We start from the raw sequence: 15,800 nt of genomic DNA on the forward strand, positions 1-15,800 counted from the left end.
TTATTTTTTCATTTGTTAGTCTGTTCGGTTGTCAGCCCACTTGAGAAAATGAATGTGTTTAGTACATCAGTACCTGTTACAGTTTTATAAGTCCTTAAATCACCTGAGGAATCTGCTAAGTGTAACATCCTCCATTTTAGATTAGAGACTTTCTGTTGCAGCTTCAAATGTGCGTGATTGTTATTCAGTCCAATCCAGTACTGTAGATATCATTCATGGGTCGATATATAAATTACTTACAAAAGTATTCACTTTTATCATAAATTTCCCTTGATTGCACACATAGTTTGATTATATGTCGTGCAATCGTATTGACCACAATTGTTACTGGAATTTTTATACAGTTTTTCCATACAAAGCAAAAAACACAGAATAGTGAGTGCCTCGAATGATTGATTTAGGACCTTGATTTAATCAGTTTTAAGGAGAATTACTGCTTGCCATGATGCCCTTCATTTAATTATGGCTGAAATGGGAGAGGATGCTGATCCGACCACTAGGCCCATGACTGATCTCTCACTGAGTCCGCCGGGCCCCTCTAACTGTCCCTGTTCTCACCTGTATGACATGGTCCTCACTGGTGATCTCTACCGCCTCCTGGCAGTGTTCCAGTGCAGTGAATACTGAGTTACAGGCCCTGAAAGACATCAGCACACAATGCACACAGACTTCAACAAACTGATGAGTGACTGCACATAAGTGACTACCCCATCTTTGGTATTACATGCTATTACAATGTAGATTTGCGATATATTGCAAATATCGTAATGGAGTGTTCAGGCAAAAAAGGACAATCAACCAAAAAATTACAAATTCAACAAGTTAAGGCTGAAGCTTTAAAATACTAGACTCTGCCTGAGAAGGAGAGCTGGTGTCAAACTGTAGCTGTAGGCCAAGTCAGTGCAGAAAGCCCTTTGGCTTTGCCAATCACAGCAGCCATCTCCATGCTTTCCGAATTACCAAGACTCAGCGCCTGAGTGCTCATGGTACCAGTGCTAGCCGATATGGTCGGGTTCAGCCTTACCTCAGTTTAAACTGTGAGCGTACCTCCCCATGTTCAATCTGGATGAGCTCATTGTAGCAGGCAGAGACTGTGCTGTTCTCCACAAATCTCTGAAAGACAAGATAACACATCAAGGACAGGGGGATAACGCTATCAAATTTCATGCCCGAAATGTGCTGGTGAGGGCAGAAAAAAATCCTCTGCGTAGGTGACACATTCTGGATTATGATAACATTCTAAAAGGCTTACATTTCTGGAGATGAATCTTATTACAATGGCATAATGAATAATAAATACATGAAAAGGCAGCGTAAGAGTCTATCAATCTTCCAGAACATAGCAAAAACCTAAAGCAGTGATTTCAAATCATATTAATTTTAAGGCCGTTCTAAGCGTTACAAACATTGTTTTTTTAATAAGCCATCATTGTTTTTGTCTTAACCTCCAATGCTTGGATGTAAGATGTAAGAAAACAAGAGGACTATAAAAAAAACATCCAGCTTAGAATCACAGTTGGCTAAAATAATGCTTCAGCAAAACCACTGGCTGGATATGTTTTGAGGGTGCCTTGTCCAACAATAGCACTTGTAGTAGGCCAACCACAGACATCAAATAGTGAAAAATATTTGATAAATGAAAAGGAAAATCTCCTTTGGATTTCCGCATTATTATTCCCTGTAATTACACGTACAGCTTGTCTTGTTCAGATTTCAAAAGGGAGGAGATGTTAGATATGGGCAGGACATTCTATCCCATCAGTCACAAGTGGGATCGGATTTCACAGCTAAAAATCAATGTTGTCACGAGTGAGGGACGTACAAAAGTGGTACAATAAAGATAGTTCAACAGTGTACTGATACTCCACTTACGTAAAAAAATGTAATAATTAAGGTGCCACTATATCAAACAGGAAAGCACAGGCATTGTCAGCTATTACATAAGACCAGTCAGATGCAGGATAAAGGATGGGTGATGTCAACAATGGCGACCTGATGCCCTACATCAGGAGCAGCAGAAAGATGAAAATGATATAGGCTACAGGGGGATTTTAAATGACCCGTCTGTTGTCTTGTCCCAGCATTGGCATGACTGCATCAGTAAACATGGCCCTGATTCAGGTGCCGAGCTCATGCTTTGTAGCCAATCCCGGCATTGGGACGGAGCCGAAATCAACCCAATCTAAATCACGGAATCCAGCATCTATTAGCCGGATAAAACGGAACACAATTTACCCTGCAGCAATTTGCCCCTGATGTCTACTCAGTGTAATCCTCAAGGTTCCTTGGCATCAGGTCTGTGCAGAGACTCCCAGAGTGGCCAACAATAACAAGCTCATCTATGATTAATTAAATAGGCAGATATGGATTCCCTATGAAAATACTGAGCTCAGAATAATATGGGTTGATCTTCTTTATTGTCTTTTAGGCCTAAAGTTATTCAAGCATACGCACACTGCATTAGGCCTAAAGACTAGTTATCCCTTGTGGAATCACCCTTTAACCACGACAACACATCTGCGTGATGTATGATGATGGAGGAACATGGCGTGCCTACTGCCTTAATACTCTGTGCTACTTGAACTAGTGATGAGGCTAGCTTGGACATAGTAAGGTGGATAGAAAGGATAATCCCCAAAGCCGCAATCATTTTTAAAATGTATCTTGTCCACAACGCCTCGTGGTGCGACGGTCAATCAAGCGCCCCACACGCATGAGCGAGCTCACGCTCTGTGTCTTCCCAAGAGGTGTATGAGAAGGTAGAGCCCAGCTTGACCGTGAAGAGGGGGGAGGATGAGGTTAAGCGTACGTACTCTGCTGAATCCTGCGTTGAGAAGAGGCAGGACAGAGGGCTCCTCCTGATCCTGTGGTCTAATCACAAAAAAAAAAAAAAACAGCACACATAAAGCATACACATCCCTGGTCTGGGAGGACTGCTCTGGCTTTGTGAGTTTAGTTTCTTATGTGACTCAATCAATCAGGATAGATTATTACTGGTTTGAAATACTTGGAGACCACAAATTCATGAATTTAATTATAGGTACACATCATCACATACGTCCTTGCTTACTTATTTTGGCCTCATTATGTTAAGAGGCACAAAAAGCCTCTTCAGAGCCTCTCAGTCTCTGGCTGTTTTCAAGCTTTCCAGCTGAGCCCTGGTCTGTTACATATCATTACAGATAATTATAAGGCTCGTTCTACAATCAAATTCCTATTACTAATAGTGTATATACAAATATGTGCTTGTTATCTTGCAGAATATTATCTATGTAATGCAGGGCTGTCCAACCCTATTCCTGGGGGATCTACTATGCTGTAGGTTTTCATTTCAACCCTAATTTGGCCCACCTGATTCTACTAATCAGCAGCTCAATGAGATCTCCAGCCGTTGAATGAGGTGTGCTTTATTATGGCTGGACTGAAAACATAAAGGATGGTAGATCTCAAGGAACAGGGTTGAGTAGCCAGTGCTGTCTTTCTTCTTAATTATTTTACAGATAGTTGATTTTGGTAAGCCTAAGGTTTGGCCTTGTCTCCGACTGTTTTGGTCTTGTTTTGTTTTTGCGTACAAAGCAGAACTCCAGAGGATCTCCATGGTGTTGCAATAAGTATGGGGACACTGGGACACTCACATTTGCGGGACCACTGCTAAAATGACAGCATGCTCAGAAGGCTTGGTGGCACGGATTGACCTACAAAAGAAAGCGCGAACAGTAATGAGTTTATTATTTCAAGCACTACTCCTCATACCATTAAATTAAATATGGTTAATTCCATTTCAATTTAATTCAAGAAATATAATCCATTTATTTTATGGCAGGTAATATTTGTCAATATTATACCACATTTTAGTAGTAGGGTGTAGTGTACAATGTAATATATAACTTAAATAGCATAATGCACAAGCTCTAAAGTTGATGCTAGTATTTTGAGAAGAAGGCACTGACACTGTGGATGTAGGTACTGTGAGTTAGAGACCTAGACTGGATGTGGGTTTTATGAGTTAGAAACACTGACACTGTGGATGTAGGTACTGTGAGTTAAAGAATCTCAGGCACTGTTGACGTCAGTACTGAGAATTAGAGACACTCAGACACTGTGGATGTAGGTACTGTGTATAAAAGACACTGACACTATAGATGCCAGTATTGTCAAGAGCTATTAAAAAATTAAATTTTCAGAATTGGTTTTAATTGTATTGCTGTACAGGACAATTTGAATCACCAAGTTACTAATATGAGCTCTCAGTTAAATGCAAGAAAATCCTGCAGCAATAGCAACTGCGGAGTAAAACACACCATTGACTATCACAGAATGTAAAAGAGTTTTTTAAAAGTCCAACAGCAAAATTGGTGCTAATATGCAAAAGCACCCTAAAAAGCTATTTAAATTGCAAACTAACAGCTAGAAATGGCATATTCACATTCCTAAGGCCCATGATAGTGTGCGTGCAATCTCTGCGTGCTGCCAAATACTGTAGAGCAGTATCACCGCATTAGAAGACTGTTCTCGCAATGTTGCAATCTTGATGTTAGCGACAGCTTGATAGCTTAATATTAAAACAAATAAATGCTCCAGCCAAATACATGAGGTAAGCACAGACCTTAAGATTAATATCAGCTTAATGTGGAATGTCAACAGAGTTGACACCGTTGGCAAAATCCATGCCAACCTCAACTATACTGTATTAGCCCTTCTGACTGACTTTATAGAGGAAGGAAACATAATTCTGCCACAGTTAGACAAACAAGAGATCAGTGAGTAGTATTTAGAGTTTTAATATTAACTGTCTAATATGCGTGAGATAAGTGTATTCACAGAAGGGCTATGCCCCGTATGGCTCTGATAAGCACTGATAAATGCTACTTGTGTTGGGGAGAGCAAACAGTACATTGGCACATGACACATACCTTCTGTGCCACTGTCTGTGAGGTCTGCTTGGAAATATACATAAGAACTCATGTTTGAAGATGGCAATGGACCACTCAGTCCATATTCAGGCTCACCATTTTCCTTTCCGAGTATCAAACACCGACAAGCCTGGGATTGAACAACCTGGGGGCCTCGGCTTTTGCAGATATTCAATGAACATTGAGCGGAAATGGAAAAAATGGATATGCCTACAGATCTATATTACACAAAACAAGCAAGGCCTTTGCTGTTATATCCACCTGGTATATCTCTGTCCCTACCCTTATAACCTGTATCTTTTTTTTACTGCCACTTTAGCTCTCTGCAATGTCACAGCCACCCCAGCACACCTGCAGACTGCCTCGGCTTCAAAGTAGCGGGAGTGCCTTCCATCAACGACGACGATCTCGTGGTGCTTGTCCAGGAAGCACTCGACGGCGGACTCCGGCGTCCGGGCGATGTTGCACCGGAAGCCCGCGCGGTCGCACGCCCACCAAAACGCGTCGCTCTGGCTGTCCTCCTTCGCAAAGACCAGCAAGACCTGGGAGTGGGTGGGAGGAGGGGGGGGGGGGGGGGGGGGGGGGGGGCATTTAGAGTGCTGCGTTCCATACTGAAAGGGCCCTCTCCAGAAGGAGAACAGTTACAGCACATCTGCCTGAGGCATAGAATGAGACTGCTACAACCCTCAGCTGTCTACCCTCTTCAGGCTCAAAACATGACAATGCTTCCAATGTTCCTGATGTTCACTCAGAAACAAGGCTCACAAAGTTTCGAGCAAGTAGACGTCTAGCCGAACTAGCCTTGGGTGCAGGCCAAATATATTCCATTATGATCAGACCATTGCCGCTCTTTACATTAATCATACATAAAGTTGCTGCATAGCCATGGGCAAGGAGCAATGTTATATAGTCATTTAATCATAATTCCTTGTCGACCTCTGACTCAAGTTATGCTTGCTCAGAAGCAGCTGCTTTGTAATTGATAAACAAAGTGGAATTTATTTTCCTTCTAATGGAGCTCACGGATGTGGGAAACATAAGCAAAACAAATATGGACTAAACTTTACTCACTTAGGAGCAGCTTCCAGAACAGTTTGGGATCTGATATATGGGGGGGAAATGAAGGATTATGGGACAAATAGCTAAAACAGGTGGAACCAAAAATGGCAATTAATTAGAGAACAGCAAACCATGTGACTCATGTCCAAAGATCTGAGCCACCAATGCACTGTCAGCATAATTTTCCTACAAGAAGATGTTGGACTGTTGCCTGATGGTTGCTAAAAACCAGAGGCCTTCATCTCCTGATGTTTTTACCGAGTGTTTGGCTATTTATTGCAGTTTGTGCTGCTCTGGTATTCTGCGTCGGGCACCTCGATTATTATTGGATGCCGGGAGGTTTTCTGTGGGGTTACTCCTGGATTAATCACACCGTATGATTCATTACCGTTGCATTCCTGCAACAGGGCAGGTTGTGCTCTATAAATATCCACTCCTGTAATCTGTCCACCACATAATCCTCTGCGTTACAGCGAGAACACATGCAGGGCTCCAGGAAATTCCATTTTTAGATTTTCATTTTGACAGTTTTCTGAGCAATCCCTAGTGTTCAGGCAAATTGTAATGCTAAGACTGGTCGCATGATTCATTTGGGCAATTTTTTTAGCATGATAGTGCACCGTAATCATATTACAGATCCATTTATGATTATTTAAAAAAATGCAATACAGAAAAATGCAGGGACCATGTCCTCTCTCATGCATGCTCTCTCTCTCTCTCTCTCTCTCTCTCTCTCTCTCTCTCTCTTTCACAGACACACAAACACACATACACACACACACAAGAGAATGTATTTTGGTCACTGGCTGCATTATTTTGGTATCAGAAAGATTTTTTGGGATATGAGGAACACATAGACTGAACTCAAAAGTTCACACAATTACGCCTTCATTCTCATAACCCTGAATGTCCACAGAGTTCAGGTGACACAAAAGAATGCCTCCCTCCTTAAAAAAAAATAAAAAATTTAAAAAAAACTTCCAACAAAGGAAAAGCTTATTCAGGACTGTCCAAGAAAAGTGCAAACAAAAGGCAATTTAAAAAAAACTCTCATATTTAAACTGAATAAAATAAAGCAGCCTGTCTCTTTTATCTCCCAGTAAAGAGTAATAAAATGTTAATGAAAGATAAATCCAAGTGAGCAGATGTTAAACTTAGGCTTGTGCGGCATCTGTTGCTCTTAATAGGTCAGTCCAGGAACTAGCTCCCCTTCAAACAGTGGGAGACAGGAAACAAGAGAGAAACTGTCTACAGGCAGCTGGCCAGTGTCCAGTATCAACAAGCCTGTTCACTACTGTCTCACAGCATCACAATCTCCCCAGGCTGGGGAACCGGGCACACAAGGCAAGGTTTCAATCAAGGCACACACAGGAAGAAGCACTGGGCAACCAAAATAAAACCAAAATGAAGAGAGAAGCAGCAGGAATGCACCATAACGAAAGGGAAATATTTGGTGTTTCGGTGTAAAGCTGAGCTTGAATATGATTAAGTGAATAAGGGCTCAAATCTGAAAATCATACAAACAAAAATGGCAGTAATTAGTAAAAAAAAACCAGACATAATCACATTAAGCTTTGGACGGCTCAACAGTACCAGCAGGAAGTGGGTGGCCACAGGAAAAAAAGTAAAAATAAAGTAGATCATCTAACACTCAATAATTTGTTATGTTCACACTTCTAAATCTGCATCATTCACACTTCGAGACAAAAAAAAAAAACTGTGGTTTGCTTGAGCCTAGATCCTATTTCTCATAAATGTCAGATTGGAGTCTTCAGATGTTTCTAACAGGCATCTTGTTGCCTGTGTTGAAGCAGCTTCCAGCTTGCAGCATGCTGTGGAGCCTTGCTCCAGTCTGCCTCTGATGCCACCCCGAGGGGAGGAATGTGGCCCGCGATTCCATCATCTGAAGACCAAGCGGCTAAGCCCCGCCCCTTTCCCGTCACCCTCAGTCCTACCACCTCTCTGCCGCCCGGCCTCGCCATGACTCACGAGAGACCCACACTCCTTGGGAGCTGCCGTACGGGAAGAGTTCAAAGCCCGCGAAGCGAGTCTTACAAGACGGGTCGTCGCGATGGCAAGGGGGCGACGAAGAGGAGAGAAAAAAAAAGGCCATAATATTTGCAGAGGCCTGTGAAAGGTCAACACGCTTTCATCCTGTCGAGGCTGTGCTACCATGGAGCGTCCCTGAGAAATTCCACACAGCACAGCAGAGGCGGGCAGCCGCTGGCGATGACCTGGACCCCCCCCCCCCCCCCCCCCCCGCCCCCCCCCATCCCCGTGCGCCCTGCGCTGACGGACAGGGCCACACAGGGTCGCCACCTCACTGCGCCTGCTGCTCCTCAGTGCCCTGAACCCTGCCAGCACCCTAGCGTCACACGAGCAGTGGCGAGAGACCGAGCACAGGACAGACTACGCAGACAGAGAAGAACCAAGGAGGGGTAGAACTTTGAGAGGCAGGAATAGCTTCATTAGCTGGAAGAAAACAAGAAAGAGCAGGGAAAAAAAATGAAGCAGTGACTCGAGGTAAACTGTATGGAAGCCAATAAACCAGGTTGGCCACCATCTGCTGGGTAGCCGGGTGCATTTGGAAGGGAGTAAAAGACAGAATACTTGGGCAACCATGTGGTGCAAGGCTGTCCTCTCGAGCTATTCACAAATCCTCCTGGGGATTGAATCCCTGCCATGGTACTTACTGTACTGTGAACCGATCTCTATCTGCAACCCCCCCTGCTTTCCCCATAGGAATAACTCAAAATACATGACGGTCCGCTCTCCATTACAAAACAAATTTGAACACTCAGCTATTGAACACTCAGCTATGACTTCACCACAACTGCCTCACGAATGTTCTTTCAACCCAGTGCTGTGTGTTGCGAAGGAAAAACAGTTGACTCCAAACAGTAAGGCTGTGTATATATACTGGACACATAAGGAGTGCCTATAGCCAACTCATAAGTCATTTCCTTAAGGCTCTATTACGTACATGTTCATTAATCACTGAAAACACCTTCACACTCCCATCAGCCAGAAAGGATGGCAGGGCCTTTCTTTCACACACCTTTCTTTAGGGCTCCTGGGCACCAGAGGACTGTGCCACATTGCCACAATGTGTGCCCAAAATATACTGATTGTTTATGGCAGGACAGTAAATCTGGGGGCAGAATTCAAACATGCCAGAAAGTCAAGCGTCACAAGGCTGACTGACCTCAAAGGAGGCTTATCTGCGTGATGTTGCCAATCAGATATTTTATGAAGCGGAAAGGCTAATCCACAATGTTTGCACACCCCAGTCAGACATTTATGTTTGGGCGACACCAAATTATAGAGCCTTGCCACTTAAAGCTGCATGCCCACTGGCATGGCCCCACTGTGCCACACTATTAGTGTATGTAAAGTAATACTGTGAAAACATACAGCGCCGTGAAAAAGTATTTGACTGCAGTCAGCCCTGTTGAATCGAGACCTCACTCATACTGAACCTTACCATCAGAATGAAGTAGTCACATTATGCCACATTCAAAGAAAATTCCACAAGAGATGAGAAAATAAGCTGTTGAAATCATAGGCGTAGATTTCGGGGGGGGACGCAGGGGATACGTCCCCCTCGATATTTAGAACACGTGCATTTGTCCCCCTGAATTTTGTGTTTTCCTTTACATAAATAAAAACATTTCCACCATAAATTCATGCAGAAAAGGCACAAATTGGTGCATAAAAAATCACCAGAATGCAGGAAATGACGTATTTGATGCTCAACATTTCCTGAGGGAGGACCCCCAGACCCCCCACTTAATGTGTCCCCCCCAATGTTCAAACTAAATCTATCCCACTGGTTGAAATATATCAGTCTGGAAAGGGTTACAAAGCCATTTCAAAGGCTCTGAGTCTCCACTAAACCACAGTGAGAGCCATTCTCTTCAAATGGAGAACACTTGGAACAGTCTTCAGAACAATCTTCCCAGGAGTGGCCAGCCTGCCAAAATTTCTCCAAGCGACAACTCCTCCAGGAAGTCATAAAGGATCCCAGAAGAACACCCAATGAACTGAAGGCCTCTCTAGCCTCAGCTATAAGGTCAGTGTTCATGACTCTACAATAAGAAAGAGACTGAGAAAAAATGTGATTCATGGGAGAGTAGCAAGACAGAGACCATTGCCTGACAGAAACACCAATGCTTGTCTCACATTTTCAAAACAGCACCTGGATGATCCCCAAGCCATTTGAGATAATGTTCTATGGACAGATGAGTCGAGAGCAAAACTTTTTGGACAATATGGGTCCCATTATGTTTGGTGTAATACAGCCAAATACAACATTTCACAGTAAGAACATCATATCACCAAGTCAAACATGGTGCTGGTAGGGTGATGGTGCGGGAATGCTTAGCTGCCTCGGGACCTGGATGACATTATTGAAGGAACCATGAATTCTGCTCTGTACCATCATCTGTCTGTGAACTGAAGCTGAAGAGTAATTGGGTTATGGAGCATGACAATGATCCAAAACAGAAAAGCAAGGATTTGGATTCGCCTAGTCAAAGTCCTGACTTGAACCCAATAGAGATGCTGCGACAGGACCTCAAACTAGCAGTTTTGAAAATCTACCAATTTGTCTGAATTAAAGCAGTTCTGCAAAGAAGAGTGGGCTAGAATTCTTCCACAGCGATATAAAAGACTGATAACAGATTATAGGAAGCATTTGGTTGCAGTTATTGCTGCTACCAAATAAATTACATAGTAATAATGCTTTGTGTTTACTCAGGTTCCCTTTATATTTTTTCCAAAGATCTGAATAACTTTGTTTGTTTTTTCATGGTACTATAGCAGTGCACCTCAGATTAAATAAATGCAGTATAATTCTATAACAAGTATATTCCCAGATGTTTATTTCTTTGGGCATGTTTATGTTAAAAATATTCGGCATGCCAGGGATGCAGGAACTATATTGGTTGCAATTTCAGTTAAAGACTACAGATGAACAGCATTGGATTCATTGTATCCAAAGCACCATTGCCATTTATTAGATTCTGTAGGCCTAGTTTATCTTTCAAAGGCAAGATATCAGCCACAGAAATGGAAACGAGTACTTAATTGCTGAGCATTCAAGTACTTACTGCCAGCACACAGATACTTAAGCAATGGTGTTTCCATGGAGTTGACACTTTACTCTAAATTTGAAATCATGTTGGATTGGCCTTCGAAACTGCTCAAGGCGCAGCACTTGTTCCTTTATATTGTGCTCCATCCCACCCCCAAGCCCCATTTTTCTATGTAAAAGGTGAATTGTTCGGGTAAAGAGATAAACCATCTATTGTAAAGCTTCCATAGTGAAATTAAAAAATAAAAATGAATGTGATAATTGATGGTGGATTGGTTTATGACCTACTCTGGCACCCATCACATCCCCTGATCCATCTGATGCCAGCAGATGGCTTATACAGTAAATGACTTAACACTTGTCAGAAATATCTTCTTTTTTATTTTACATAGGGAACCTATACATATATACAAAAGATCTTTATTGGTCAAGATTCTTAAATATTGCTGGAGCAACTAATTTCCCCCCTTTCAGCCTCCATAAAATACGTATAATTCCTTTATCTTTACATTATATTCATCTGCCTATGCTTTTTCCTACAGTCACTTCTCTCTCATGAATAAACATAATACATTTCTTCACAGAGCAAAAGGCAATAACAATATGGAGCGATTGTTCAGGAGCTTGCTTGTGACCAGAAGGTTGTAGGATCATATTCTACTGTACCCTGGAGCAAGATCCTTAACCTGATTTGCTTAAATGTATATCCAGCTGTACAAATGGAGCACATTAAATGTAAGCTATGCAAGACGTCCTGGATAAGGTCATACATAAATAATATATTATCATAAATTAAATTTAATTTACAGTGTTACAGGTATCATGTACCCCTGAAGCGCACAGACAGAGTTTTACCACTGCAGGCCACCCCCCGATATCCTAAGAGGCTAACTGTCTGCAGGCATGAGCCAGCTAGCCAGAGCAAGAACTGTAACCTCATTTATAAGAAACTATGTAAATATGACCAACCCAGAATATCCAGAGGGACTTAGCATTAACAAAGCCTGGATATTTAATATATTTTTTGGTCAAATTAGGGAATTTGCCAGAACAAAATGTTGGTTCTGTTAATCTCTGACTGAATTGCTTTCAATCATGGTCTCAGACTTGTGATTCTGCAGTTATTTAAACAACTCTGGCTACAAGAGAAAGCAGAGGACAAACACAATGCTATTCTGGATGACTTCCCTCACTTAAAATAAGTATTAAGAACACACAGAAAGTGGGTGCTGTGTAGGAATAAATGTCTGCTAGAGTATGTGATGCATGTCACTTACTGTTTACACAAAATTATGTAGTCGTATAGTCGAACTTTCAAGAACAGCAGCTTTAAAATTGAAACCATTTACATATTTGTGAAACCCCATTTACCGATTTGTGAAACCATTTACATAGTTGTGAAACCTTTTACGTATTTGTCAAACCCCATTTACGGATTTGTGAAACCATCTAAGTATTTGTGACTTTTGCTACAAAATACCTCCATATGCTCAGTCCTTATCCAGGCTGGACACTGATGAAGTTTCATTTGCACATGAAAAATAATTGGCTGTTGTTAAATCTGACCTCTTTGTAATGCAGCGACGTACGTATTTCATTCAGAGTCGCAAAAGTCACACCGGGTCACCCGACATGCTGCACAAAATAAATGACTTACTGAATGAGCGTTGTACAGAGACAGACAACTGTCATTAAGAAGGCATCTTTGCTTCACTTCACACATAACCTTAACAAGGCAGGTTTATGATGAAGTTACAAGGATCCCAACGGCATGAACAACTTAACATTATCTGTGTTTAATGCGTTGCCTTTATTTCGTGATTCGGTTGCTTCCAAGGAAAATATTTAATTTGAATTGTTTCTAGGAGCCATGAGATATCATCTGACACTCCTACTGTAGATTTAACAGAAGGCAGTGGAAAACCACACAGTGTTGAACTGCTTTTTACAGTTCAAGAAACCGAATGTGGAGCATCACACGGTCAGTTTTCCTAACCCCTTGGTCTCGCGCCTCATGCAAGGATTTTCGCATTCACTGGTATTCAATCATTCAAGTGCAAAAGCTCTGCTCTGCTCGGGATGTTGACTGCCAGTGCACTGATCACAAGACCAGCAGATCACAGTTACCATGTTCTGAAAGAAGCCAGCCCAAAGGGCAGAAAGCATAAGAAAAAAATCATTGTCACCTATGGTCGGCCTGCAAACAGAGCCTAACTGCATCTATAAAATTTGTACATGCCTGAAACCACTAAACATTACGCCAGTATCCATATACGCCTTCCTCAAGCCCGGAACATAAAAGTATTCCAGCATTTAATGGGTACTCACAGAGCTGGTTTACCCAGAGTTGGATTACTGGGACACCTGAGAACGAAATGACCGCAATTTCAAATGTGTGTGTTTTAAAAAAAAATACCTTACAGTAAATTACATCTCTATTGGAGGTATAACATGCAGAGAAATTAGGTCATAGCATTGCTGTCTTGTTCTCTTATTAGTTGGAGTTTATTGGAATAAGGTTCATGACTCCAGCAGGCTTCGGTAAAGCAGACATTCATACCGCCTGTCCGCTGCGTTGCCAGGCGGCTTTCATGCGTTTTATTTATGACGTTAAATAACGTGCAAATATGAGGCACAAGGTGAAATGACGTTACCACATGTGCATTGCACCTAACAAGCTGAACACTGTAATGATTTTGGAATCAGCCTAAAAGGCTTGACATCTTCACCTTAAATTGCACCGTCTCTAATGGTGAAACAAAATACGAAATGACTAAACTTGAAAACATGCACCTGCCATCACACGAAGGATAACTATTTTGCAACAGGGATATAATTTTTTTTTACTATTTAGCAAAACATTAAAGCAAAGGCTCTTATTATTGGATCACACCAAACCTGACAGAGAAAGAGATCCTATAACTGATCCATGTTGCATTTTGAAAGACTTTTGACTATTTAAAAGAAGTATTATTTGATTGATCATGTACTTCAAACATATTTAGGTCAAATCAGTTCATCGGTTTATCAACCACTTAAATGGGATTCGAGAAACAAAGTTCTATTATTATAATAGATTGTACAAACTTAATAGAGTGCACAGATGTGGTTGTACAAAAGCAGATTATATTGTGAAGTCTTCAAAGGACAGTATAGGCCTAATTACTTTCAAAGTGGATGAATCAGATGTAGATTTGCTTGGCCCCACATGGTCTGGGTCTCTTAGATTAAATGTGTCTGTCACCATCTTGCCTCAGACTCCTTCAGCTTGACTTAATCCAAGTGCCCGGTTAAGAGAATCCGGGGTCTTCAAACAATTAACACTGAGTGCATTTGGAGACTCGTTACTTTTTGTGATTAATCAAGCATCTGCAGGCAAGGACAATTCTATCTCATGTGAAAAGAATGCACTCTTGCCCAACTGCTAATTTACATTTTTCCTGATTCAACATGGGCATGACAACATGGGAAAACATTGATCTGTGGATTGCAGTCTACAAGGCCACCTCCAACCAAATGAGGCAGGTAAACACTGCGTTAACTTACATAAAGAGAACAGTTTCCCAAGAGTTTCCTATTTCAAGAAATGAATGCAGGAATCTTGAACGGTCACCTGAAACTGAACCCTGAATGTGTAAAAATTGTAGTTTCTGTTTTACCTGAATAGGCTCTTGGGTCAGTCGCATTGGACCTATGCATTCCTCTGTGGAAGAGACCTGCATAAAAGAAGATGAAGAAAAGGTGAGAATAGTAAAAATAAATAAATAAATAAAGCTATGGTTGGAAATCCAGAATGGGCAATAAAATCAACAACAAAAGCTAATAACAGGCCCTCATTTACCATCACAGACTGCCCATCCACAAACATCTCCAGCCAGTCTTACACCATTGACCTCTTTGCCATTTGTACACAGGGACGTAATGTGTCACCCGGAAAGACACTCAGTGTGAGCGTCCACTCGGATGAGACAAGAGTGTGTTAACCTGTTGCTGGCCGGTTGCAGGTTGCTTTGCTGTTGTCTCAGGTAGCAGGCGGTTGGTAGTGTGCGGCTCTCATGTAGCAGGCGGTTGGTAGTGTGCGGCTCTCGTGCAGCAGGGTACAGCAGGCGGCTGGTAGTGTGCGGCTCTCGGGTCGCAGGCGGTTGGTAGTGTGCGGCTGTCGTGTAGCAGGCGGTTGGTAGTGTGCGGCTCTCGTGTAGAAGGCGGTTGGTAGTGTGCGGCTCTCGTGTAGCAGACGGTTGGTAATGTGCGGCTCTAGGGTAGCAGGCGGTTGGTAGAGTGCGGCTCTTGGGTAGCAGGCGGTTGGTAGTGTGCGGCTCTAGGGTAGCAGGCGGATGGTAGTGTGCGGCTCTCGTGCAGCAGGCGGTTGGTAGTGTGCGGCTCTCGGGTAGCAGGTGGTTGGTAGTGTGCGGCTCTCATGTAGCAGGCGGTTGGTAGTGTGCGGTTCTAGGGTAGCAGGCGGTTGGTAGTGTGCGGCTCTAGGGTAGCAGGCGGTTGGTAGTATGCGGCTGTAGGGTAGCAGGCAGTTGGTAGTGTGCGGCTCTCGTGTAGCAGGCGGCTGGTAGTGTGTGGCTGTCGTGTAGCAGGCGGTTGGTAGTGTGCGGCACTCGGGTAGCAGGCGGTTGGTAGTGTGCGGCTCTCGTGTAGCAGGCGGTTGGTAGTGTGTGGCTCTCGTGTAGCAGGCGGTTGGTAGGATGCGGCTCTAGGGTAGCAGTCGGTTGGTAGTGTGCGGC

At 42.7% G+C, this 15,800-nt stretch overlaps 1 protein-coding gene across 2 annotated transcripts in view; it reads right to left on the minus strand.

The window, feature by feature from the left end:
• The window catches only part of pde8b (phosphodiesterase 8B), a 53,370-nt gene that overhangs the window by 17,313 nt on the left and 20,257 nt on the right, over positions 1–15,800 (minus strand). For both annotated transcript variants that reach the window (XM_035390484.1, XM_035390483.1), the window contains exons 2-7: positions 14,727–14,783; positions 5,265–5,455; positions 3,636–3,695; positions 2,814–2,871; positions 1,025–1,113; positions 559–637 (exon numbers count right to left, since the gene is read on the minus strand). In XM_035390484.1, the coding sequence (XP_035246375.1) occupies positions 559–637; positions 1,025–1,113; positions 2,814–2,871; positions 3,636–3,695; positions 5,265–5,455; positions 14,727–14,783 (534 nt within the window). The remainder of the gene's footprint in view (positions 1–558; positions 638–1,024; positions 1,114–2,813; positions 2,872–3,635; positions 3,696–5,264; positions 5,456–14,726; positions 14,784–15,800) is intronic.

The sequence above is a fragment of the Anguilla anguilla genome, chromosome 14, assembly GCF_013347855.1.
Source record: "Anguilla anguilla isolate fAngAng1 chromosome 14, fAngAng1.pri, whole genome shotgun sequence".
Lineage (NCBI taxonomy): Eukaryota > Metazoa > Chordata > Actinopteri > Anguilliformes > Anguillidae > Anguilla > Anguilla anguilla.